This window comes from Macaca nemestrina, chromosome 1, assembly GCF_043159975.1.
Source record: "Macaca nemestrina isolate mMacNem1 chromosome 1, mMacNem.hap1, whole genome shotgun sequence".
Lineage (NCBI taxonomy): Eukaryota > Metazoa > Chordata > Mammalia > Primates > Cercopithecidae > Macaca > Macaca nemestrina.
Genome location: NC_092125.1, coordinates 108,964,084 through 108,990,618, shown reverse-complemented (window position 1 = coordinate 108,990,618; position 26,535 = coordinate 108,964,084). Strand labels below are relative to the sequence as shown.

The window sequence follows — 26,535 nt, the reverse complement described above, 5'->3', positions numbered from 1 at the left end:
TTGCTCGGTCACTCAGGCTGGAGTGCAGTGGCGCGATCTCCTTTCACTGAAGCCTCTGCCAGCAGGGCTCAGCGATCCTCCCGCCTCAGCTCCGTAGTTGCTGGGACCACAGGCGCGAACTACCACGCCTGACTTTTTTTATCTCGTATTTTTAGTTGAGATGGCGTTTCACCGTATTGCCCAGGCCGGTTTGGAACTCCTGGGCTCTAGCAATCCTCCCGCCTCGGCCTCTCAAAATGTTGGGATTACAGGCGTGAGCTACAGCGCCCGGCCTGGGGAATCTTTTCTACAGAAATAAAAGTACTACTTCAAAAGGATGTTTATTTTTATTGTTGCACTATTTGTCGGGGCTGAGAAAGGAAAACAATCTAAACAAATATGGTTTAACCTTATTATTCAGGTGTCAAAAATACAAGTTATTGTTGTTGTTTTTTGTTTGTTTGTTTTTGAGATGGAGTCTCGTTCTATCGCCCAGGCTGGAGTGCAGTGGCGCGATCTCCGCTCACCGAAAGCTCTGCCTCCCGGGTTCATGCCATTCTCCTGCCTCAGCCTCCCGAGTACCTGGGACTACAGGCGCCCACCACCCGGCTAATTTTGTGTGTGTGTGTATTTTTAGTAGAGACGGGGTTTCAACGTGTTAGCCAGGATGGTCTTGATCTCCTGACCTCGTGATCCGCCGCCTCGGCCTCCCAAAGTGCTGGGATGACAGGTGTGAGCCACCGCGCCAGGCCAAAAATACAAATTTTACCTTTTTTATTAGCTTCAGGTAATGTCCACATGTTAAATGAAAACAAAAATCTATATACAGGAACGTGTGCACACAAGACTAGAAAATTAAGCTGTATTACCTGAAAGGAGCGGGGTGGTAAGTGATGGGGCAAGAGAGAATTTTATCACGTTTTTCTTATTACATTTTGATAGCCTTTACAATTTGTATCACTTATGTAACAAAACAAACTCAAGTAAAACTGAAAGAATAAAGCTCTGAACCTATGAGTGCTTCCCTCAGTTTTTACACTATGAATATAGTAATGTGGCCACTAGTCGAGGGTGGTAGGACAGGCGGAGACTCGGTAATATACTCCTGGCCACGCCCACTCTGCCCTGCCAGTCGCTTCTCACGTGTGTCCCTGGAAGGCTCTGCCTTAACGCATGCGTAGTGACCTTAGTTTCGTCGCCTCTGAGGGGCGCCCCGCGACTTTGGATTTGACCCCATCAGGCTACCGTCGCGGTGACCGGAACGGCACTAAAGGTTTGCTTCCGGGCGTTTCTTTTGCTTCCCCTTCCCTCCTTCACGCTTTCTCCCCTCCCCCTCCTCCCTTATCCCTTCGCTTTCGCTCTTTTCCGTCGAGGCTGACCCATGAGTTGTGAGTCTGGGGTCTGGTTGGTGAAAAAGAGCCCTTAAAGCTGGAAGACGGGAGGTGTGGGGAATACTGTTAATTGAGTTATTTGGTGACCAAAGGCTTATCTGGGATGTTTTGTTTGTGGGAGGGGGTCGGGCGAGGGTGGGAAGGAAGTCTTCCCCAGAGGCGAACGGGGGCGGGGCTGAACTGGGTTTGCGAATGGGTAGGACGCACCCCTAGAATAGGTAGCACGGGAGTGGGCTGGTGTGTGGGCAAAGGAAAATGGAGGCGTTGAAAATCAGGTTTGCTTTAACCGTTTGATTGAAAAAGCAGTTCACACTAATGTGTGAAGTATTTTGGTTGTGGATGTTAGGTAGCCACGTTTTATTCCCAGCTTGCTTTACTTCTCTGTACTTTGGGGGAAACCTTTTTGCTGCGAGCTTTGAATATCATAGACTTTTTAAAAAGTAAATTTCCACATGGAAGCAAAGTAATGTAAGGGGAAGAAGTGATGAAAGAGAAAACACTGAATTAGTGAGTTACAAATCAACTCCATCCCCAGGTAGAAGTTTTGTTCAAATTAGGCATAGCATACAAAGATTTATCACATAATCTTTAAGTTAAGGAACACGTATAGACCACAAAAATATCTTCTCCTGGATTGGTTCTCTTCGGTATCCCAAAGCATTATTTTTAAAGTTTGGTTTGTTTTGAGACAGGGTCTCGCTTTGTCACCCAAGCTGGAATGCATAGGGCAAACATAGCTCACTACAGCAGCCTCTCCTGGGCTCAAGCGATCCTCCCACCTCAGCCTCCTGAGTAGCTGGGACTAAAGGCATGCACCACCACACCTGGCTAATTTTTGTATTTTTTTTGTAAAGACGAGTCTTGCCATGTTGCCCAGGCTGGTCTTGAACTCCTGCCCTCAAGCGACCTTCCTGTCTCGGCCTCTAAAAGTGCTGAGATTACAGATGTAAGCCACTGTGCTAGCCCAAAACATTATTTTCAGTAGCTCCCTACTGCTTAATGAATGTTCTCCATGCCCTCTCAAACTTTTAAAGCTTTTTCAGGCCTGTTAGTGTGTAGTAGAAGATAAGAACTCTTAAAAATCTCAGCATCAGATTCTGGAGAATGGGGAAGAAGAACATGGACTATTTGAATAGAATAACAGGCAGCAGAACAGGAATTAGTTTTATTAGGGAACTGAAATTCTCTATTGATTATAGTTATAAGGACTCCAGTTTAATTTGTTTTCTGTTCCATGCAGAGGACAAAAGCATGTCTTCCCTTCCTGGGTGCATTGGTTTGGATGCAGCAACAGCTACAGTGGAGTCTGAAGAGATAGCAGAGCTGCAACAGGCAGTGGTTGAGGAACTGGGTATCTCTATGGAGGAACTTCGGCATTTCATCGATGAGGAACTGGAGAAGATGGATTGTGTACAGCAGCGCAAGAAGCAGCTAGCAGAGTTAGAGACATGGGTAATACAGAAAGAATCTGAGGTGGCTCACGTTGACCAGCTATTTGATGATGCATCCAGGTGAGAACTCCATGGAAAATAGAGGGAAATCTCTCCATTGGGAGATATTTTTAGAGAATAATTGTTCATGACCTTGTACCAAGCATTTTATTTTATTTTTTGAGACGGAGTCTCGCTCTGTCACCCAGGCTGGAGTGCAGTGGAGTGGTCCCAGCTCACTACAACCTCAACCTCTCAGGTTCAAGTGATTCTCCCGCCTCACCCTCCCAAGTAGCTGGGATTACAGGCATCCGCTACCACGCCCAGCTAATTTTTTATATTTTTAGTAGAGACAGGGTTTCACCATGTTGGCCGGGCTGTGTACCAAGAATTTTATACTTTATGAAGTACACATATTTAGAACCTTCCTCTTCCTCGAAGTTTATGGTAAAAAATCTGACCTTACAGTCAGCCATAAATATAATTTTCATCTGTCAGCAGCTAACATATGATCAGCAGTAAGGGAGTCCAAGTCTTAAGTCCTTTCCCCTTCTTCCTCCTGTGCTCTGTCTTAGAACAATTGCTTCATTTCCCTAGTAAGATCATCCAGGGAGTGAGGATTGTACAGAATTTCTGTCTTACGTAACTCCGAAGCATTAATCAGTTCCTATACCCCCCAAAAGATTTGTTTCTAGTGCTCTAGTTGTCACTTAGAATACATTTTTAAAAATTTATTATTATACTTTAAGTTCTAGGGTACATGTGCACAACCTGCAGGTTTGTTACATATGTATACATGTGCCATGTTGGTGTGCTGCACCCATTAACTCATCATTGACATTAGGTATATCTCCTAATGCTATCCCTTCCCCCTCCCCCAACCGCACAACAGGCCCTGGTATGTGATGTTCCCCATCCTGTGTCCAAGTGTTCTCATTGTTCAATTCCCACCTATGAGTGAGAATATGCAGTGTTTGGTTTTCTGTCCTTGCGATAGTTTGCTCAGAATGATGGTTTCCAGCTTCATCCATGTCCCTACAAAGGACATGAACTTATCCTTTTTTATGGCTACATAGTATTCCATGGTGTATATGTGCCACCTTTTCTTAATCCAGTCTATCATTGATGGACCTTTGGTTTGGTTCCAAGTCTTTGCTATTGTGAATAGTGCCGCAATAAACATACGTGTGCATTTGTCTTTATAGCAGCATGATTTATAATCCTTTGGGTATATACCCAGTAATGGGATGACTGGGTCAAATGGTATTTCTAGTTCTAGATCCTTGAGGAATTGCCACATTGTCTTCCACAATGGTTGAACTAATTTGCAGTCCCACCAACAGTGTAAAACTGTTCCTGTTTCTCTACATCCTCTCCAGCACCTGTTGTTCCCTGACTGTTTAATGATCGCCATTCTAACTGGTGTGAGATGGTATCTCACTGTGGTTTTGATTTGCATTTCTCTGATGGCCAGTGATGATGAGCATTTTTTCATGTGTCTTTTTTGTTTGTTTGTTTGTTTGTTGTTTTTTTTTTTTTCAGACAGAGACTTGCTCTGTCTCGCCCAGGCTGGAGTGCTGTGGAGTGATCTTGGCTCACTGCAGCCTCCACCTCCTGAGTTCAAGCAGCTCTCCTGTCTCAGCCTCCCGAGTAGCTGAGACTACAGGTGTGCACCACCACACCCGACTAATTTTTGTATTTTTAGTAGAGATGGGGTTTCACCATGTCAGCCGGGCTGGGGAGGTCAAATTCCTGACCTCAAGTGATCCACCTGCCTCAGCCTCCCAAATTGCTGGGATTACAGGCGCGAGCCACCACACCCGGCCAGGATAGATTTTCAGATAACAGCAAGGTAAATAATGAGGTAAGTTTGAAAGTACTGTACTTTGGGCTTACTTTGGATTTTTGAGGAACTAGTCTGGAAACTAAACCACTATTTAAAACATTTTTCTATAGAAAAAGCATTTTAAATTCTAAACAGAGACACTTTGGAATGTGGCCCATTTAAATTGAGGACCGTATATACTTAAATATATATAAATTGTAATGGATTCTATATCTCTAATTCCTCTTCTGGCTTTGACTTTTCTGCGTGTGTTCCAATATTAGGGCAGTGACTAATTGTGAGTCTTTGGTGAAGGACTTCTACTCCAAGCTGGGACTACAATACCGGGACAGTAGCTCCGAGGACGAATCTTCCCGGCCTACAGAAATAATTGAGATTCCTGATGAAGATGATGATGTCCTCAGTATTGATTCAGGTAAGGGATGGGCTTTGGATAGGAAAGTCTCAGGATTGAAATTAAAACACTGGGCTGGGCACGGTGGCTCAAGCCTGTAATCCCAGCACTTTGGGAGGCCAAGATGGGCAGATCACGAGGTCAGGAGATCGAGACCATCCTGGCTAACACGGTGAAACCCCGTCTCTACTAAAAAATACAAAAAATTAGCTGGGCGCGGTGGCGGGCGCCTGTAGTCCCAGCTACTCAAGAGGCTGAGGCAGGAGAATGGCGTAAACCCGGGAGGCGGAGATTGCAGTGAGCTGAGATCCGGCCACTGCACTCCAGCCTGGGCGACAGAGCGAGACTCCGTCTCAAAAAAAATAAAAAAATAAAAAAAAAAAGAAATTAAAACACTGGAAGATGAGCAAATGGAAGATAATAGAAGAGAGGAGAAACCATTGTCACTAACTCCATATTTCAAACTGCCTGAGCTGGCTATTAAAGAAAAAAATGCAGCATTGTTAGTATCATGGATGTTCCCTATGTGCTACAGCCTGATTGCATTACTTTGCTTTCCTCATTCTGTGTAACCGCTATTTTGGGGTATTCCATCAAAGAGTGGAATTACCAGGACTTACAGTAAGTGTATGTTTTGTTGCTAGGATATAAAAAATACGGTTGGTTTTTGTGTATTGATCTTGTAGCCCACAACCTCATTAAACTCACATAGTTATAGAAGCTTTTTGTTGATTCCTTAGGATTTTCTTTTTTCTTTTTCTTTTGTTTTCTTTTCTGTTTCTTTTTTTTTTTCTTTTTTTTTCTTTTTTTTTTTTTTTTTTTGAGACAGAGTCTCACTCTTTCGCCCAGGCTGGAGTGCATGCAGTGGTGCAATCTCAGCTCACTGCAACCTCTGTCTCCCGGATTCAATATGTTCTCTGCCTTGACCTCCCAACTAGCTGGGATTACAGGTGCCCCCCGCCCCGCCCCACCACCACACCCAGCTAATTTTTATGTTTTTAGTAGAGTCAGGGTTTCATCATCTTGGCCAGGCTAGTCTTGAACTCCTGACCTTGTGATCCACCCACCTTGGCCTCCCAAAGTGCTAGGATTACAGGCATGAGCCACTGCACCCAGCCAATTTCTTAGGATTTTCTAAAACTAATTCATGCAAATAAAGTCTGTTTTACTTCTTCTTTTCTACCCTGGATATCTTTTCTTTTTCTTTTCTTACTGTACTCACTAAAACCTTCAGTACAGTGTCGAATACGTTTTAAGAGCAGGCCTGGCACAGTGGCTCATACCTGTAATCCCAGCACTTTGGGAGGTTGAGGTGGGAGGATCCCCCGATCCCAGGAATGGCCAACATAGCAAGACCTCATCTCTACTAAAAATAAAAAAAGTAGCCAGGCATGGTGGTGCACCCCAGTAATCCCAGCTACTTGGGAGGCTGAGGTGGAAGGATCTAAGTACAGGAAGTTGAGGCTGCAGTGGGCTGTGATCGTGGCACTGTACTCTAGCCTGGGTGACTAAGGGAAACTCTTGTCTTCCAAAAAAACAAAAGGTTTTAAGAACAGACATCCTGGCCAGGTGCGGTGGCTCATGCCTGTAATCCCGGCACTTTGGGAGGCTGAGACAGGCAGATCACGAGGTCAGGAGATCGAGACCATCCTGGCTAACACGGTGAAATCCCGTCCGTACTAAAAATACAAAAAATTAGCCAGGCATGGTGGCAGGCACCTGTAGTCCCAGCTACTCAGGAGGCTGAGGCAGGAGAATGGTGTGAACCTGGGAGGCAGAGCTTGCGGTGAGCTGAGATTGTGTCATTGCACTCCCGCCTGGGCGACAGCGAGACTGTGTCTCAAAAAAAAAAAAGAAAAGGCCAGGTGCAGTGGCACACACCTGTAATCCCAGCACTTTGGGAGGCTGAGGCTGGCGGATCACAGGGTCAGGAAGGAGTTTGAGACCATCTGGCTAACATGGTGAAACCCCATCTCTAGTAAAAATACCAAAAAAAAAAAAAAATTAGCCAGGCATGGTGGTGGGCACCTGTAGTCCCAGCTACTTGGGAGGCTGAGGCAGGAGAATGGTGTGAACCCAGGAGGCGGAGCTTGCAGTGAGCAGAAAATCACACCACTGCACTCCAGCCTGGGCAACAGAGCGAGACTCCGTCTCAAAAAAAAAAGGACATCCTTTTCTTCTTCCTGATGTTAATATGAAAGCATTTGGTTGTTAACCATTAATTATGTCAGCAGTAGGTTTTCTATAGATGCCGTTGATTAAATTAAAGGAATCCCTTCTAATCCTAGTTTGAGAGATTTTATCGTAGCCGAATTGGATTTTGGATTTTGTCAGCTTTTTCTATATCATTCTCCTATGTTTCTTTTGTCTTTTATCATATTAAGAATGCATTACAGTAGCTGTTTTTTTGGATGTTAAACCAACCTTGCATTCCTGGAGGAAACCAGCCTTGGTCTTGAGGTATAATTCTTTTTACATGTTGCTGGATTGGATTTGCTGATTTAAAGAAAAAAAAAAAAAAAAAAGATCTTGGCTGGATGCTGTGACTCATGCCTGTAATCCCAGAATCTTGGGAGGCTGAGTTGGGCAGATTGCTTGAGCCCAGGAGTTCAAGACCAGCCTGGGCAACATGGTGAAACCCCTTCTCTAATTTAAAAAAAAAAAGAAAAAATTTTTTTACATCTATTTCATGAGGGCTGTTGGTTTATAGTTCTGTTGTAGTGTCCTTGTTTGGCTTTGGTAGCAGGGTAATCTAGGCCTTATAAATGAGTTGAGAAGTGTTCCCTCCTCTGAGTTTGTATGGAATGATATTTCTTTCTTTTTTTTTTTTTTTTTTTTAGACGGAGTCTTGCTCTGTCACCCAGGCTGGAGTGCAGTGGCCGGATCTCAACTCACTGCAAGCTCCGCCTCCCGGGTTTACGCCATTCTCCTGCCTCAGCCTCCCGAGTAGCTGGGACTACAGGTGCCCGCCACCTCGCCCGGCTAGTTTTTTGTATTTTTTTTAGTAGAGACGGGGTTTCACCATGTTAGCCAGGATGGTCTCGATCTCCTGACCTCGTGATCCGCCCGTCTCAGCCTCCCAAAGTGCTGGGATTATAGGCTTGAGCCACCACACCCGGCCTGAGTTTGATAAATTCAGTACTGAGGCCATTTTGGTAGCAGGGTAATCTAGGCCTTATAAATGAGTTGAGAAGTGTTCCCTCCTCTGAGTTTGTATGGAATGATATTTCTTTCTAAAGAGTTTGATAAATTCAGTACTGAGGCCATTTTGGCCTGGACTTTTCTTTGTGGATTTTTAAAATCTTTTATTTTGGAATAATTTTAGATTTATAGAAAAATTGAAAATAATGGAGTTCCTATATATCCTTCATCTGGTATATATGTCAAAAGCAAACATTGGTATATTACTTTTTATATAAACTCCAGGCTTTATTCAGCTTCTGGACTTTCTCTGTTCTATGATCTAATCCAGGATATCACACTAAATGTGTTCCAGTGTGATGTTTATTTATTTTCCTCCTTTTATTTACAGGGTTTGATTTGTTCTTCTTTTTCTAGCCTCTCAAAGTGGAAGCTCGCATTATTGATTTTAGACCTTTCTTCCTTTCTAATATAAGCTCTAAAGCTATTTATTTTCCCATAAGCATTGCTTTGCTGCGTCTCATAAATTTTTTTCCATGGAGTGTCACTCTCAGGATATCATACATTTTTTTATGTTGTGTTTTCAGCTTCTTTCAACTTGACATTTTTAATTCTCCTTGTGGTTGTTTGATTCTAAATATTTGGGTTTTTTTTTATTTCTTTCTGTTGTTAATTTTTAATTAATGTTATTGTGTTCAGAGAATAAACTTTGTATAATTTTAGTCTTTTTGAATGAATGAATGAATTGATTGATTGACAAGTTCTCACTCTGTTGCCCAGACTGGAGTGTGATGGCATGGTCATAGCTCACTGCAGCCTCAACCTCATGGGCTCAAGTGATCCTCCCACGTCAGCCTCCTGAGTAGCTGGAACTACAAGTGCATGCCACCACGCCCAGCTAACTTTTTTTTTTGTAGTAGAAATAAGGTCTCACTATGTTGCCCAGGCTGGTCTCGAACTCCTGAGCTCAGGCAGTCCTCCTGCCTTGGCCTCCCAAGGCGCTGGGATTATAGACCTGAGCCACCATGCCTGGCCTGTTTCGTTATTTTTGTTGTTGTTGTTGTGTTGTTTTGAGACAGAGTCTCACTCTATTGCCCGGGCTGGAGTACAGTGGCATGATCTTACTGCAACTTGTGCTCACTGCAACCTTTGCCTCCCGGGTTCAAGCAATTCTCCTGCCTCAACTTCCCGAGTAGCTGGGACCACAGGCACAGGCCACCACGCCTGGCTAATTTTTGTATTTTTAGTAGAGGCAGAGTTTCTCTTTGTTGGTCAGTCTTGTCTCAAACATCTGACCTCAGGTGATCTGTCTACCTAAGCCTCCCAAAGTGCTGGAATTACAGGCGTGAGCCACCGTGCCTAGCCCTGTTTCTTCTTTATTGCCTTCTTTTTAGTCAGAGATTTCAGAAAACCCCTGTCATTCTTCTGATTTTTCTTTTTCTTTCTTTTTTTTTTTGAGGTGGAGTTTTCACTGTTGTTGCCTAGGCTGCAGTGCAATGGCAGGATCTTGGCTCACCGCAGCCTCCACCTCCCGGGTTCAAGCAGTTCTCCTGTCTCAGCCTCCCAAGTAGCTGGGATTACAGGCATGCACCACCATGCCCAGCTGATTTTGTATTTTCAGTAGAGACAGGGTTTCTCCATATTGGTCAGATTGGTCTCAAGCTCCTGACCTCAGGTGATCTACCTGCTTCGGCTTCCCAAAGTGCTGGGATTACAGGAGTGAGCCACCACACCTGGCCCCTGGTTTTTCTTTTTTTTAGCTTTCTTAAGAGGGGTTGTGTCTGTACCTAATCATAATCTATTACAAATTAATACTGACTTAATTCTGGTAAAAATACAGCCACTTGGCACCAGCGTACTTCTACTTTCACTCTCTTTCTGTGTGATACTATTGTCAAATATATTATAGCTACACGTTTAAAACCAATAATTTAGTGTTAAAATTACTGCTTTAAGCAGTCTCATGTTTAAAGAAGGTAAGGGAAGAAAAGAAAAATATGTATTTACCCAGATGTTTGTCATTTCTGTTGCTCTTCATTCCTTCCTGTGGATCTATCATCCAATGTCATGTTTTTCCAGGCAGATGGTTTCCTTTAATATTTCTTGCAGTACAGTTCTGCTGACAGTGGATTTTCTCAGTCTTTGTTTACCTGGGATATAGAAATTTTTTTTTTTTTTTTTTTTTTTTTTTGAGTCGGAGCTTTACTGTTGTTGCCCAGGCTGGAGTGCGGTGGTGAGATCTCGGCTCACTGCAACCTCTGCCTCCCAGGTTCAAGTGATTCTCCTGCAACCTCCTGAGTAGTTGGGACTATAGGCGTGCACCACCACACCTGGCTAATTTTGTATTTTTAGTAGAGACAGGGTTTCATCATGTTGTTCAGGCTGGTCTCAAACTCCTGGCCTCAGGTGATCCACCCGCCTTGGCCTCCCAAAGTACTGGGATTACAGGCGTGAGCCACTGTGTCCAGCCCTACCTGGGATATAGAATTCTTGATTGACAGAGTTTTCTTTCAGCACTTTGAATATGCCATCCCTGTGCCCTCTGGCCTCTGTTATTTTTGATGGAAAATCAGATGAAATTATTTTTGTACCATGTATATGAGTCAGTTTTGTCTTGCTGCTTTTAAGATTTTCTTTTTTTCCTCTGATGTTAGTTTGACTGGGATATATCCAAGTTCTCTCTTAATCCTACTTGAGGTTCATTTAACTTCTTAGATATGTAGATTCAAGTCTTTACCAAATTTGGAATATTTTATCTATTATTTCTCCATATTTTTTTTTCTATTCCCTTCTGTCTCTTCCTGTTTCTGGGATTTCCATTACATATATGGTGGAATACCTGACCTTCATTGTTTCACAAGTCTCTGAAACTTTGTTCATTTTTCTTCAATTTTCTCTCTGTGCTTTGGGTTGGATAATTTCTCTATATAGGTATCTATATATTCTAGTTCGTTGACTCCTGTTCTGAATCTGCCACTTAGATCCTCTAATATGTATTTCATTTCAGCTTTTGCATTTTCAACTCTGGAATTTCCATTTGATTCCTTATTTTATAGTTTGTTTCTCTTGAGATTCTCTTGTTAAGTATTAGTGTATTTTCATTTAACCTTTTAACTTAATTTCCTATAGTTCTTTGAACATATTTGTAAATCCAGTATCTGGGATCACTCAGAGTCAGTTTTATTGACAGGGTTTTTTGTCTTGAGTGTAGGTCACACTTCCATGTTTCTTTGAATGTCTCTTATCTTTTTGTTGAATATTGACTATTTTAGATAATCTAGCAACTCTGAATTTTAATTTATTTTCCTGAGAGTTCCATATCCTAGTTTTTCTTTTCTTTTTCAATTAGTTGAAATTGAAAATAGATTCAATTTAGTTGAATCTGGGACTGAAATTGCCAAGTCTGTCTTCCCTGCAGCATACACCTGCTGACATCTCTGTTCAGTTTTTTTATTTTTAATTTTTTTTTGAGACAGAGTCTCGCTGTCGCCTAGGCTGGAGTGCAGTGGCGTGATCTTGGCTCACTGCAAGCTCCACCTCCTGGGTTCAGACTGTTCTGCCTCAGCCTCCCGAGTAGCTGGGACTACAGGCACCCACCACCACGCCCGGCTAATTTTTTGTATTTTTTGTATTTTTTGTATTTTTATTTTTTGAGACGGAGTCTTGCTCTGTCACCCAAGCTGGAGTGCAGTGGCATGATCTCGGCTCGCTGCAAGCTCCACCTCCTGGGTTCACACCATTCTTCTGCCTCAGCCTCCTGAGTAGCTGGGACTACAGGTGCCCGCCAACACGCCTGGTTAATTTTTTCTATGTTTTAGTAGAGACAGTGTTTCACCGTGTTAGCCAGGATGGTCTCCATCTCCTGACCTCGTAATCCACCCACCTCGGCCTCCCAAAGTGCTGGGATTACAGTCGTGAGCCACCCTGCCTGGCCTCTGTTCAGTTTTTTTATTTTAACTTTTAATTTTTTAGCTTGGCTTCTATGTATTGAGTTTTTTATTTTTTGGAATAGTTTAGCTAGTGAGGTGAATGCATTCAGAGTTACATTTAGTTCTGACGTCTCCCTTGGCTTTGACTTCTTCAACATTGTGTTGATGCATGATGATTAGCTTATTTACTTTCTGCAGCATGGTATTCCATTGTATGCATATGACAGTTTATCAATTTTCCTGATTGTGGACATTGATTTACATTTTTTGAGATTACAGATAACACTACTGCAAATAATCTTGTACATGTCTCCCAATGCACATGTGCAGGAGTCTTTTTAGTGTATATACTGTAAGAGAGTCACTAGTTCTTAGGACATAGAAACCTCAACCTTATTTGATATATTTTTTAGACAGTATCTCACTCTGTAACCCAGGCTGGAGCACAGTAGTGCTATCATAGCTTACTGCGACTTCAGCCTCCCAAGTAGCTGAGACTACAGGCATGTGCCACCGTGCCTGCCTGATTTTTAAAAAAAAATTTGTGGGTTGCTCACAGTGGCTCACGCCTGTAATCTCAGCACTTTGGGAGGCCAAGGCGGGTGGATCACCTGAGGTCAGGAGTTCGAAACCAGCCTGGCCAGTATGGCGAAATCCCATCTCTACCAAAAATACAAAAATTAGCCAGGTATGGTGGTGGGTGCCTGTAATCCCAGCTACTGGGGAGGCAGAGGCATGAGAATTGCTTGGACCCGGGAGGCAGAGGTTGCTGTGAGCCGAGATTGGGCCACTGCACTCCAGCCTGGATGACAGAGTAAGAATCTATCTCAAAAAAAAAAATATATATATATATATATTATATATGTGTGTATAAATATACATGACATGTATGTATATATACTATATATGTGTGTGTATATATTATATATATAGTATTACCACCGAAGGGATTATTATGCAGCCACTTAAAAAAAAAAAAAAAAGACAAACATAGGGTAATGTTGAGGACATTATGCTAAGTGAAATAAGTCACAAAAAGACAAATGATTTCACTTAGATGAGATATCTAGCATTCAATGGTGGCCTCCAGAGGCTGGAGGGAGGGGCTAATGGGGAGTGTTTAATAGGTGCAGAGTTTCAGTTTTGCAAGATGAAAAGAGTTCTGGAAATGGATGGTAGTTATGGTTGCACAACAATATAAATATACTTAATACCACTGAATTGTACACTTAAAAATGATTAGAGTCAGGTGCTGGCTTTTGCTTATGGTCCTGGCTACTCAGGAGGTTGAGGTAGGTGGGTCATTTAAACCCAGGAGTTCAAGGCCAGCCTGGGCAATGTAACGAGAACCTGTCTCTTTAAAAAGACAATAACAAATGTTGACAAGGATATGGAGCAATTGAAAATCTCATAAATTGCTTACGGAAATGTAAAATGCTATAGCCACTTTGGAAAATAGTCTTTTGGTTCCTCAAAAGGTTAAATATAGAATTACCATAACCCACCCACTCCTGGCTATATACCCAAGAGAAATTAGAACATATGTTGATGTAAAAACTGATAAATAAATGAATATTCATATCAGCATTATTCATAATAGGCAGAAGTAGAAACAGCCCAAATGTTCATCAGCTGATGAATGGATAAACCAAATGTGGTATACACATGCACCCATGTATTGACTGCTATAAAATATTATTCAGGGCCAGGCACGGTGGCTCAAGCCTGTAATCCCAGCACTTTGGGAGGCCGAGACGGGTGGCTCACGAGGTCAGGAGATCGAGACTATCCTGGTTAACACGGTGAAACCCCGTCTCTACAAAAAAAATACAAAAAACTGGCCAGGCGAGGTGGTGGGCGCCTGTAGTCCCAGCTACTCGGGAGGCTGAGGCAGGAGAATGGCATAAACCTGGGAGGCGGAGCTTGCAGTGAGCTGAGATCCGGCCACTGCACTCCAGCCTGGGTGACAGAGTGAGACTCCGTCTCGAAAAAAAAAAAAAAAAGAAAGAAAATATTATTCAGCCATAAAAAGGAGACAAGGGGCCGGGCATGGTGGCTTATGTCTGTAATCCTAGCACTTTGGGAGACCAAGGTAGGTGGATCACGAAGTCAGGAGTTTGAGACCAGCCTGGCCAATATGGCCGTCTCTACTAAAAATACAAAATTTAGCTGGGTGTGGTGGCATGCGCCTATAATCCGAGCTACTCAGGCGGCTGAGCCAGAAGAATCACTTGAACTCAGGAGGTGGAGATAGCAGAGAGTTGAGATTGCACTGCCGCACTCCAACCTGGCAACAGAGCAAGATTCCGTCTCAAAAAAAAATAAAAAATAAAAAAGTGAAGTACTGATACATGGTACAACATAGATGAACCTTGTATGAGGAACCACATATTACATGATTCTCTTTATATGAGATATTCAGAATAGGCAAATCCGCAGAGACAGAAAGTAAATTTGTGATTGCTAGAGTTTGGGGGAAGGAGGAATGGGAAATGACTGCTGTAGTATGAGGAAATTTTTGGAGTGACGACATTTTTCATCACTCCAGAATTCAACAGTGATGATAGTTTAATTACCAAAAACCACTGAATTACACTTTTTTTTTTTTTTTGGATGGAGTCTCGCTCTGTAGCCTAGGCTGGAGTGCAGTGGTGCGATCTCAGCTCACTGCAACCTCCGCCTCCCGGGTCCCGGTTCAAGTGATTCTCGTGCCTCAGCCTCCCGAGTAGCTGGGATAACAGGCACTTGCCACCATGCCCAGCTAATTTTTGTGTTTTTGGTAGAGATGGGATTTTACCATGTTGGCCAGGCTGGTCTGGATGCAGTCTTGGCTCACTGCAACCTCCACCTCCTGGTGGTTTTCCTGCCTCAGCCTCTCATGTAGCCACGTAGCTGGGATTACAGGTGCCTGCCACCACGCCCGGCTAATTTTTGTGTTTTTAATAGAGAAGGGGTTTGGTTTCACCATGTTGGCCAGGCTGGTCTGGAACTCCTGACATTAGGTGATCTGCCCACCTTGGCCTCCCAAAGTGCTGGGAGTACCGGTGTGAGCCACCACACCCAGCCTTTTTTTTTTTTCTTTCTTTTTTTTTTTTTTTGGTGAAAAGGGTTTTTCTATGTTGCTCAAGCTTGAACTATACATTTTTATTTATTATTATTATTTTTTTTTGAACCAGAGTCTTGCTCTGTCAACCAGCCTGAAGTGCAGTGACACAGTCTTGGCTCATTGCAGCCTCTGCCTCCCAGATTCCAATAATTCTGCCTCAGCTTCCCGAAGAGCTGAGATTACAGGCATGCGCCACCATGCTGTCTAATTTTTGTATTTTTAGTAGAAACAGGGTTTCACCACATTGACCAGGCTGATCTCAAACTTCTGACCTCAGGTGATCTGCCCACCTTGGCCTTGCAAAGTGCTGGGATTACAGGCATGAGTCACCGCACCTGGCCTAAATTTTTTTAAGAGGCAGGCTCTTGTTATGTTGCCCACGCTAGTCTTGAACTGGCCTCAGGGGGTCCTCCCACCTAAACCTTCCAAGTAGCTGGGATTACAGGTGTGAACCACCATACCTGGCCATTTACTTTGTGTCTTTCCAGACCCTTTTGAGTACTTTATATTTGTGTGTATACCTGTATCAAGATTATTTTCAGGCCGGGCGTGGTGCCTCAAGCCTGTAATCCCAGCACTTTGGGAGGCCGAGACGGGTGGATCACGAGGTCAGGAGATCGAGACCATCCTGGCTAACACGGTGAAACCCCGTCTCTACTAAAAAATACAAAAAAAAAAAAACTAGCCGGGCGAGGTGGCGGCGCCTGTAGTCCCAGCTACTCGGGAGGCTGAGGCAGGAGAATGGCGTGAACCCGGGAGGCGGAGCTTGCAGTGAGCTGAGATCCGGCCACTGCACTCCAGCCTGGGGGACAGAGCGAGACTCTGTCTCAAAAAAAAAAAAAAAAAAAAAAGATTATTTTCAGTTATTATCGATAATGCTCCCATAATAATGCTTTTGAGTAAGTTAGTTCTTAATTTCCCAGAAGTTCCTGTAAGTCTCTTACACTCATTAGAATTCTTCTCGTCCATAGGTGATGCTGGGAGCCGAACTCCAAAAGACCAGAAGGTAAGTTAGGATGGTAAGGGAACGGTGAGAGAGAAGAATATGAAAATAGGAGAATTTTCTGGCCTAACCATTTAATCACTTTAGCTGTCAATATCTAATCATTCACCCTGTGATCAGCCCTTTGCATTGCAGTCCTCTAATTGGTGTTGTAAGAATTCAAAAAGAGGTTAGCAGGAAATGTTTTCACTAGAAAGGAGTGTTGTATGAAAGTAGGATTTAGCAGTGTTTGCTAGGTAAATTAATCAAGAAAAGCTTCCTAACATTGAAACGTTGATTTTTGAACTGGGTTTCTTTTTTTTTTTTTTTTTTTTTTGAGACGGAGTCTCGCTCTGCCGCCCAGGCTGGAGTGCAGTGGCCGGATCTCAGCTCACTGCAAGTTCCGCCTCCCGTGTTCACGCCATTCTCCTGCCTCAGCCTCCCGAGTAGTTGGGACTACAGGCGCCTGCCACCGCGCCCGGCTAGTTTTTTGTATTTTTTAGTAGAGACGGGGTTTCACCGTGTTAGCCAGGATGGTCTCGATCTCCTGACCTCGTGATCCGCCCGTCTCGGCCTCCCAAAGTGCTGGGATTACAGGCTTGAGCCACCGCGCCCGGCCTTGAACTGGGTTTCTAAGCAAGGGCAGCTTTGGGCTGGGCGCGTTGGCTCACGCCTGTAATCCCAGCACTTTGGGAGACCCAGGTGGGCGGATCACCTGAGGTCAGGAGTTTGAGACCAGCCTGGCCAACATGGCGAAACCCTGTCTCTACTAAAAAAATACAAAAATTAGCTGAGTGTGGTGGTGCATGCCTGTAATCCCAGCTACTCGGGAGGCTGAGACAGGAGAATCAGTGGAACCCAGGAGGCAGAGGTTGCAATAAGCTGTGATCGTACCACTGCACTCCAGCCTGGGTGACAGAGCAAGACTCTGTCTCAGGAAAAAAAAAAAAAAAAAGAGGCCAGGCATGGTGGCTCACGCCTGTAATCCCAGCACTTTGGGAGGCCGAGGCAGGTGGATCACCTTAGGTTGGCAGTTCAAGAGCAGCCTAACCATGGAGAAACCCCGTCTCTACTTAAAATACAAAATTAGGCCGGGCACAGTGGCTCACACCTGTCATCCCAGGACTTTGGGAGGTTGAGGCAGGTAGAACACGAGGTCAGGAGTTCGAGACCAGCCTGGCTAACATAGTGAAACCCTGTCTCTACTAAAAACACTAAAATTAGTTGGGCATGGTGGCATGTGCCTGTAATCCCAGCTACTTCGGAGGTTGAGGCAGGTGAGTCACTTGAACCCGAAAGGCAGAGGTTGCGGTGAGCCGAGACTGTGCCACTGCACTCCAGGTTGGGCAACAGAGCCAGACTCCATCTCAAAAAAAATAATAATACAAAATACTAGCTGGACATGGTGGCGCATACCTGTAATTCCAGCTACTTGGGAGGCTGAGGCAGGAGAATCACTTGAACCCGGGAAGTGGAGGTTACGGTGAGCCAAGATCGTGCCATTGCACTCCAGCCTGAGCAACAAGAGCTAAACTCCATCTCAAAAAAAAAAAAACAAAGGGCAGCTTTGCCCGATAAAGTAACCATAAGCTTCTAAACATAACTCATTCAACTCACTCCATTTTGTTCTGTGAAATACAAGGTGTTTCTTATTCTGAAGTTATTTGTAACCCTTGCTACTATTTCAAAACTTGTTTTCCTCATCCCCTTTTCTGTAGCTCCGTGAAGCTATGGCTGCCTTAAGAAAGTCAGCTCAAGATGTTCAGAAGTTCATGGATGCTGTCAACAAGAAGAGCAGTTCCCAGGATCTGCATAAAGGTTAGGGTCAAGAAATACCTGGGTACAGATGGGAGGTGAATTCTTACAGAGATTTCATCTTAAGTCTCATGTCTGCTAATTGTGACATGCCAGACTCATTATCCTTAGTAGTTATGAAATCCCAATTACATGGATGGTGATTTTCCAGTCTGTGATGGTTTTATCTCAATACCTCTTTAGCGTCCTACATTTAGACCGTTTCCATCCTCATGACTACTTCCAGATGGAGATTAGGGAGAAGAGAATCACTCAGACTCTTGTTAAAAAAAGGTTTGAGGCCAGGTGTGGTGGCTCACATCTGTAATTCCAGCAGCTTTGGGAGGCTGAGGCAGGAGGATCACTTGAGGCCCAGCATTAAAGACCAGCCTCGGCATCATAGTGAAACCCCATCTGTAAAAAAAAAAATGTTTAAAAATTCTCCAGATGGGCCAGGCACAGTGGGCTCATGCCTGTAATCCGAGCACTTTGGGAGACCAAGGCAGGCGGATCATGAGGTCAAAAGATAGAGACCATTCTGGCTAACATGGTGAAACCCCATCTCTACTAAAAATACAGAAATTAGCTGGACATGGTGGTGCGTGCCTATAGTCCCAGCTCCTCGGGAGGCTAAGGCAGGAGAATCGCTGGAACCTGGGAGGCAGAGGTTCCAATGAGCCAAGATCGCACCACTGCACTCCCGCCTGGGGACAGAGCGAGACTCCTTCTCAAAAAAAAAAAAATTACCCCACTTTCCCTAATTACCATACTACCCTCTTTACCTTCCTGTTCTCTACCCAATCTATGTCATAACTCTTTAGAATAACTTTGCTTCTTCTATAGGAACCTTGAGTCAGATGTCTGGAGAACTAAGCAAAGATGGTGACCTGATAGTCAGCATGCGAATTCTGGGCAAGAAAAGAACTAAGACATGGCACAAAGGCACCCTTATTGCCATCCAGACAGTTGGTATGTGCAGACTTGGAGGAACCACTCCTGAAAGGCAACCTGCACCCTCCACTGCTGATTGTTTCTTTTCTCCATAACCTTCCCATTTGTCTCTCACGTAGCAGCCTGGATTTATACAGAAACTGGCAGTTTTTTAAAAAATTTATCTTTCCCTTTTACTCAGGGCCGGGGAAGAAATACAAGGTGAAATTTGACAACAAAGGAAAGAGTCTACTGTCGGGGAACCATATTGCCTATGATTACCACCCTCCTGCTGACAAGCTGTTTGTGGGCAGTCGGGTGGTCGCCAAATACAAAGATGGGAATCAGGTCTGGCTCTATGCTGGCATTGTAGCTGAGACACCAAACGTCAAAAACAAGCTCAGGTACCTGGACAGAGGACTGTAAAGGGGTAGAGGCTGGGAGCACAGCACCTGCCCTGTTCATGCCATAGACCAGATCTCACAATTAGCTTTTGTCTTCTTAGTCCTTAGTGGACTGAAACCCTTACTCTTTCTTTACCACAGGAGTCATGTGGGTGATTCTTTCTTCCTCTTTCTCCTTCTTTTTTGTTTTTTTCCTTTTCTTTCCTCAAAGAGAAAACTAGGACGAGAATAACGAGGATTAATGATCAGGGGAATAGGGGATTAACACAGAAGAAAGAGATGGAGACTAAATGGTTATTAGCAGCATAAGAATCTGAGAGAGGAAAAAGAATATATGTTTTTGGCTGGGCCCAATGTCTCATGCCTGTAATCCTAGCCCTTTGGGAGGCCAAGGCAAGTGAATCACTTGAGGTCAGGAGTTCGAGACCAGCTTGCCCAACTGGTGAAACCCTGTCTCTACTAAAAATACAAAAATTAGCTGGGTGTGGTGGCGCATGGCTGTAATCCCAGCTACTTGGGAGGCTGAGGCAGGAGAATCGCATGAACCTGGGAGGCAGTGGTTGCCATGAGCCAAGATTGCACCACTGCACCCCAGCCTGGGCGACAGAAGGAGGAGACTCCGTCTCAAAAATACTTAAATGTATATGTGTTTTTTGAAAAAGTAGGGAGGCATTGGTTAAATTAAGGGAGAACTCTTAACTCTCAAGTTGGGAAGAAAGAAAAACGGGAAGAAAGTAGTAGACTGGAATGTCTTCCCTGGAGTGCATCCTGTTGTGATCCAGAGAAGTAGAAGCTATGATAAATAATTTCTGCGGATCATGTTAAATATCATAACCCCCAGATCTTTCTACTGTCACTCTTCTTTTACAGGTTTCTCATTTTCTTTGATGATGGCTATGCTTCCTATGTCACACAGTCTGAACTGTATCCCATTTGCCGGCCACGTGAGTGTTTCTCTCTTATTCCTTAGCTCAGTTTTTCCTCCTCTACCTGGTATATCTTCTTAGGACGTCCAGTTGAAAAGCCCTAGGTGTTTTTGGTACTTCAGTCTCAAAGAGCATAAATTGGTTGATGTCCTTTGCTCCCAAAGCACAGTTTGCGCCCAAAAGAGATACAGTTGTATTGTTCATCTCTAGGACTGGGTCTTTGTAGCCAAAGAGTGAGTCACTAGAAGATCATGAATGACCTTGAGTAGACTGCTCATGTTATAGATGTGCTTCAGTTTCATTTCTAAGTGAGTTAGGTTGAAAAAGGTGTTACTTCTTTCCTAGTGTCATGCTGCACCTAACATTTGTATAAATGTGTAGTCTGCATAATGCTTTCCACAGAAGCTGTGTTAGATGGAACATCATAGTGTCCTCTATATTTGTTACCCTGGCTTGGGAGCAGACTTCTACGGAAATAATCATTTTTAACTGCAGAAGAATCAACTAACACTTCTGTTTACACATAACATGACAGTAAACATATTTTGAGTCTCTTAAAAACCTGATAGAGAATGAGAAGGAAGGACTAATTTTTTCATTTCATGGTGCCACCTGATCTTTTTAAATTTACCATTAGACTTATCAACAAGTGAGCAAGAATTTCCACTTGAATTTTCCAAAGGAGAAGCATCCATTTGTATAAAATAAGTGAATCACCTATGTTGTACATGATTTATTTAGTATTTACTTGATTTGTAAGTATGTGCAATTTGTACACATTAGGTTTATTACTTAGGTGGTCTTGGCTTTGCTTCCCTCGAGGTTCTGATTTTACTTTTTCTTTCCTTTTCAACTTAAAAAGTATAAAATGTCTCCTGGCCAACCCTTTTCCCTATCAAGACATGTCCTACCTGCCCTCTCAGTTCTACTTCTTCCTTGAAACAGTGAAAAAGACTTGGGAGGACATAGAAGACATCTCCTGCCGTGACTTCATAGAGGAGTATGTAACTGCCTACCCCAACCGCCCCATGGTACTGCTCAAGAGTGGCCAGCTTATCAAGACTGAGTGGGAAGGCACATGGTGGAAGTCCCGAGTTGAGGAGGTGGATGGCAGCCTAGTCAGGATCCTCTTCCTGGTACTGTTTTTCCCTAGAATTTTGGAGGCAGAGGTTGGTCGGGGGGACTTAAGAAGCAGTAATGAGGATGGTTTTATAGCTATTCCATAGCCTTCCTCTTTCTTATCCTCCTATGTGTTCTCACTGTTTTTGGTCAAATTTTACTTTGCCCTTTTTGTTGTTCCTCTTTGGGTCATTGTTGAAAATAAATTACCGGAATTATGATACTAATCTGCATGGTTTTGATTTATTTATTTTTTTCTTTAGGAGTATTCACATTGTGTGTAGGTACAGAGAAGGCAGCCATTTCCATTTTTCCAGGGTTAAGGTTTTAGTAGGATAGTGGGATGAAGAAGAGGTATCAAGGAGTCCTGATTATCTTTCAAAGTTCATTTTAACTCTTAAATATTTTGTACTCATCCTTTTCTCCCTTCTCTCTCCCTTCTTAGAATCGTATTTCTTATTTTTAAAAGTTTTAAAAACTTTTTTTTTTTTTTTTTTGGAGACGGAGTCTCGCTCTTTCGCTCAGGCTGGAGTGCAGTGGCACGATCTCGGCTCACTGCAAGCTCTGCCTACCGGGGTCATGCCATTCTCCTGCCTCAGCCTCCTGAGTAGCTGGGACTACAGGCGCCTGCCACCATGCCCGGCTAATTTTTTGTATTTTCAATAGAGACGAGGTTTCACTGTGTTAGCCAGGATGGTCTCGATCTCCTGACCTCGTGATCTGCCTGCCTCAGCCTCCCAAAATGCTGGGATTACAGGCATGAGCCACCGTGCCTGGCCCTTAAAAACATTTTTTAATACTGCTACTTGCCTTGCAGAACAGGGCTACCCAATAGACTGTGTGCCCAGAGTAGCCAGAAGAAATTAGAAATTACATTTCTTCTTGGTTTACCTCAGCCCGTTACTCCTAAGGCGTTATGATCCTTATCATGCTTTTTGTTTGGTGTTTTGTTTTGTTTTGTTTTGTTTTATTTGTTTTTTAGATGGAGTTTCACTCTTGTTGCCTAGGCTGGAGTGCAGTGGCACGATCTCGGCTCACTGCATCCTTCCGCCTCCTGGGTTAAAGTGATTCTCCTGCCTCAGCCTCTAGAGTAGCTGGGATTGGCTAATTTTTTGTATTTTTAGTAGAGACGGGGTTTCACCATGTTGGCAGGCTGGTCCCGAACTCCTGACCTCAAGTGATCCACCTGCCTCATCCTCCCAAAGTGCTGGGATTACAGGCATGAGCCATCACACCTGGCCTGGCCTGTTTTTTGTTTTGTTTTGTTTTGTTTTGTTTTATTTTGAGATAGAGTCTCACTCTGCCACCCAGGCTGGAGTGCAGTGGTGCAGTCACAGCTCACTGCAGCCTCAACCTCCAGGGTTCAAGTGGTCCTCTCACATCAGCCTCCCAAGTAGCTGTGACTACAAGTGCATGCCACCACACCTGGCTGATTTTTGTATTTTTAGTAGAGACGGGTTTCGCCATGTTGCCCAGACTGGTCTCGAACTCCTGAGCTCAAGCAGTCTGTCTGCCTCATCCTCCCAACGTACCAGGATTATAGGTGTGAGCTATTGTGCCCAGCTGTCACACCTCTTATACTCAGTATAGATACCTGTTGCTCCTCTAATTCCTTAAACAAGGAGTATATATTTTTCATTGTTGTGTACCTGATACCCACCATGGAGCCTGGCACGTACTTTATTAAGTAGATAAAGAATTTTTTGGGGGGTGGGTCGATGGAGTTTCACTCTTGTTCCCCAGGCTGGAGTACAATGGCCCAATCTGAGCTCACCACAGCCTCCACCTCCCTGGTTCAAGCAATTCTGCCTCAGCCTCCCAAGTAGCTGTGATTACAGGCATGTGCCACCACACTCGGCTAATTTTGTATTTTGAGTAGAGACAGGGTTTCTCCACGTTGGTCAGGCTGGTCTTGAACTCCTGACCTCAGGTGATCCGCCTGCCTCAGCCTTCCAAAGTGCTGGGATTACAAGCTACAGGCATGAGCCACTGTGCTCAGCCTAGATAAGGAATTTAAGGCTTATCAGGGAGGTTTCCGAGAGGTAACACATGGTATATATCCTCTACACAGGACAGGATAGATTCTAGGCTTTAAGCTATTTCCCTTTATTCTTCTATTCTCTCAATTCCCCAGGATGACAAAAGATGTGAGTGGATCTATCGAGGCTCTACACGGCTGGAGCCCATGTTCAGCATGAAAACATCCTCAGCCTCTGCACTGGAGAAGAAGCAAGGACAGCTCAGGACACGTCCAAATATGGGTATGTCCTGAAAGATACCTGGAGGAAGGAAGAAACAGGCCAATCAGCAAAGGAGATTATATAGAATGGCTATCCTTTGTTTACCACGGTTACACTGCTTACTCATTGGAAACAGGATATGTGCCCTGAGTTGTTTCCAATCGTGGTGATCAATTTGTGCTGCTGCGTCCACATGCTGTGGCTCTAATTTGTTCTAAACAACCACAAAAATATCTGAAACAGTTGGCTTTAAGTTAGGGTGATAGTAGTTACCCTCTGTTATCCACATGAGATTGTCAGTTTTGTGTGTTATCTATGGTTAGTTTTCTTTTTCTTTCTTTCTTTTTTTTTTTTTTTTTTTTAAAAGACTCAGGGGCTTGATATGTTGCCCAGGCTGGTCTTGAACTCCTGGGCTCAAGCTGTCTACCTGCTTTGGCTGGCCAAAGTGCTAGGATTACAAGCATGAGCTACCACATCCAGCATATAGTCAGTTTTCTTTAAAACCCAGACCTGGCCAGGCACAGTGGCTCACAGCTATAATCCCAACACTTTAGGAGGCTGAGACAGGTAGGCGGTTAGCTTGAGCTCAGGAATTCAAGACCAGCCTGGGCAACATGGTGAAACCCTGTTTCTTCAAAAAACACAAAAATTAGCTGGGTACAGTGGCATTAAGCTGTAGTCCAAGCTACTCAAGAAGTTGAGGTGGGAGGATCAATTGAAGCCAGGAGGTCAAGGTTGCAGTGAGCTAGATCGTGCCACCGCACTCCAGCCTAGGTGACAGCATGAGACCCTGTCTCAGAAACAAAAAGCAGATTTGGTTTTCTTTTTTAATATTACTGTCATACTTTCTGGTTGATTTTTCCTGCCAAAATTAATTGGTTAAAGAATATATTTCTGAAAATATTCCCCCAAAGTATGTCATAATTAATCAGGTAAATCATCTGAGATAGGAAGATATAAAGTCTTATCTAAGGCCCAGCATGGTGGCTCATGTCTGTAGTCTCAGCACTTTGGGAGGCTGAGGTGAGAGGATCACTTGAGGCCAGGAGTTGGAGATCAGTCTGGGCAACATAGAAAGACTCTTATCTCTAAGAAAAAAAGAAAAAGAAAAAAGCTTGAGTGTGGTGTTGTGCACCTGTAGTGTTAGCTACTCTGGAGGCTGAGGCAGGAGGATTACTTGAAGCCCAGGATTTCGAGGTTACAATGAGCTAAGGTCAGACCACTGCACTCCAGCCTGAGTAACAAAGTGGAACATTGTCTATAAAAAGAAAAAAAAAGAGGCTCCTCTGCCGATGGAGTAGCAATTTTTTTTTTTTTTTTTTGAGATGGAATCTGGTTCTTTCACCCAGGCTGGAGTGCACTGGCACCATCTTAGCTCACTGCAACCTCCGCCTCCCGGGTTCCAGCAATTCTCCTGCCTCAGCCTCCCAAGTAACTAGGGTTACAAGCACCTGCCACCATGCCCGGCTAAGTTTTGTATTTTTAGTAGAGACAGGATTTCTCCATGTTGGCCAGGCTGGTCTTGAACTCCTGACCTCAGGTGATCCGCCCGCCTCAGCCTCCCAAAGTGCTGGGAATAAAGGAGTGAGCCACTGCGCCCGACCGCTATTCTTTTATTCCTTTACTTTCTTAATAAACTTGCTTTCACTTTAATAAAAAAAGTATTATCTAAGTCAAAACAACATATGCCAGCATCCATGCCAGTCAATAATAGGAACTGAGAGTCTAAGCACTTACTCAGAATGTGTCCATTGCTTTTTTTGTTTTTTTTTGTTTTTTTTTGTTTTTTTGAGATAAATTCTTGTTTTGTTGCCCAGGCTGGAGTGCAGTGACGTGATCTCTCGCCTCACTGCAACTTCCACCTCCTGGTTTCAAGTGATTGTCATGCACCTCCTGAGCAGCTGGAATTACAGATGTGCACCACTATGCCCATCTAATTTTTGTATTTTTAGTAGAGACAGGGTTTCACCATGTTGGCCAGGCTGGTATCAAACTCATGACCTCAAGCAACCCTCCTGCCTCGACCTCCCAAATGCTGGGATTATAGGCATGAGCCACCGCGCCCAGCCATTGCTGCCTTTTTATGTTGTATAAGTTAAGGATCAGATGTGTGACTGAATACAAGCCTCATAGCTATCATCTTCTCAGTGATCAATTCCTTTTTCCTATAGGTGCTGTGAGGAGCAAAGGCCCTGTTGTCCAGTACACACAGGATCTGACCGGTACTGGAACCCAGTTCAAGCCAGTGGAACCCCCACAGCCTACAGCTCCACCTGCCCCACCTTTCCCACCTGCTCCACCTCTATCTCCCCAAGCAGGTGACAGTGAGTAAGTGTTATTCTTTCTTTTTTCTTCAGTTTCTTTCATATTATATTTTCCACATCCCTTACTATACGCCCTCGTCTCTGATCTCCTAGAAGCTTGGAAAGCCAGCTTGCCCAGTCACGGAAGCAGGTAGCCAAAAAGAGCACATCCTTCCGACCAGGATCTGTGGGCTCTGGTCATTCCTCCCCTACGTCTCCTGCACTCAGTGAAAATGTCTCTGGTGGGAAACCTGGGATCAACCAGACGTATAGGTGAGAAAATCTGAGGCTCTCTGTAGGCAGGATAGCAATGAGTGGTCACTGTGTAGGGGAAGGTTCCTTGGCTCTGAAGGGCTTAGTTTATGATGGTGAGGAGTTTGGACTTGAAAAGGAAGCTTTACCCATAGAAGTTTCTCAGAAATAGAAAGTAAGAATAATTGAATCGGAAGCTGGGTGCTTGGAAATGTGGTATCATCAGAAAGCCATTTGTTAAAACTTCTTGTTGAACATGGTTCCATCTTTGCTAAAATAGAAAGGAAACACCACAGCCTCTTTCCTTGAATCCTGGGAGTTAGTAAGGACATTTCTGGAACACACAGCAGACAAAAAATATATTGGTAG

General features: G+C 43.9%; 1 protein-coding gene across 7 annotated transcripts in view; it reads left to right on the top strand.

Annotated features, from left to right (window-relative positions):
• Window positions 1-1,159: 1,159 nt before the first annotated feature.
• LOC105497821 (SET domain bifurcated histone lysine methyltransferase 1) overlaps window positions 1,160-26,535 on the top strand; it is a 40,869-nt gene continuing 15,493 nt past the window's right edge. For 2 of the 7 annotated variants that reach the window (XM_071085885.1, XM_071085886.1), the window contains exons 1-12: window positions 1,160-1,252; window positions 2,611-2,881; window positions 4,910-5,061; window positions 16,188-16,222; window positions 17,917-18,016; window positions 18,836-18,961; window positions 19,125-19,326; window positions 20,197-20,270; window positions 21,198-21,388; window positions 23,506-23,632; window positions 25,783-25,939; window positions 26,029-26,187. In XM_071085885.1, the coding sequence (XP_070941986.1) occupies window positions 2,622-2,881; window positions 4,910-5,061; window positions 16,188-16,222; window positions 17,917-18,016; window positions 18,836-18,961; window positions 19,125-19,326; window positions 20,197-20,270; window positions 21,198-21,388; window positions 23,506-23,632; window positions 25,783-25,939; window positions 26,029-26,187 (1,583 nt within the window). In that variant the 5' untranslated portion in view covers window positions 1,160-1,252; window positions 2,611-2,621. The other 5 variants (XM_011769227.3, XM_011769226.3, XM_071085883.1 and 2 more) reach the window with 5 other exon arrangements.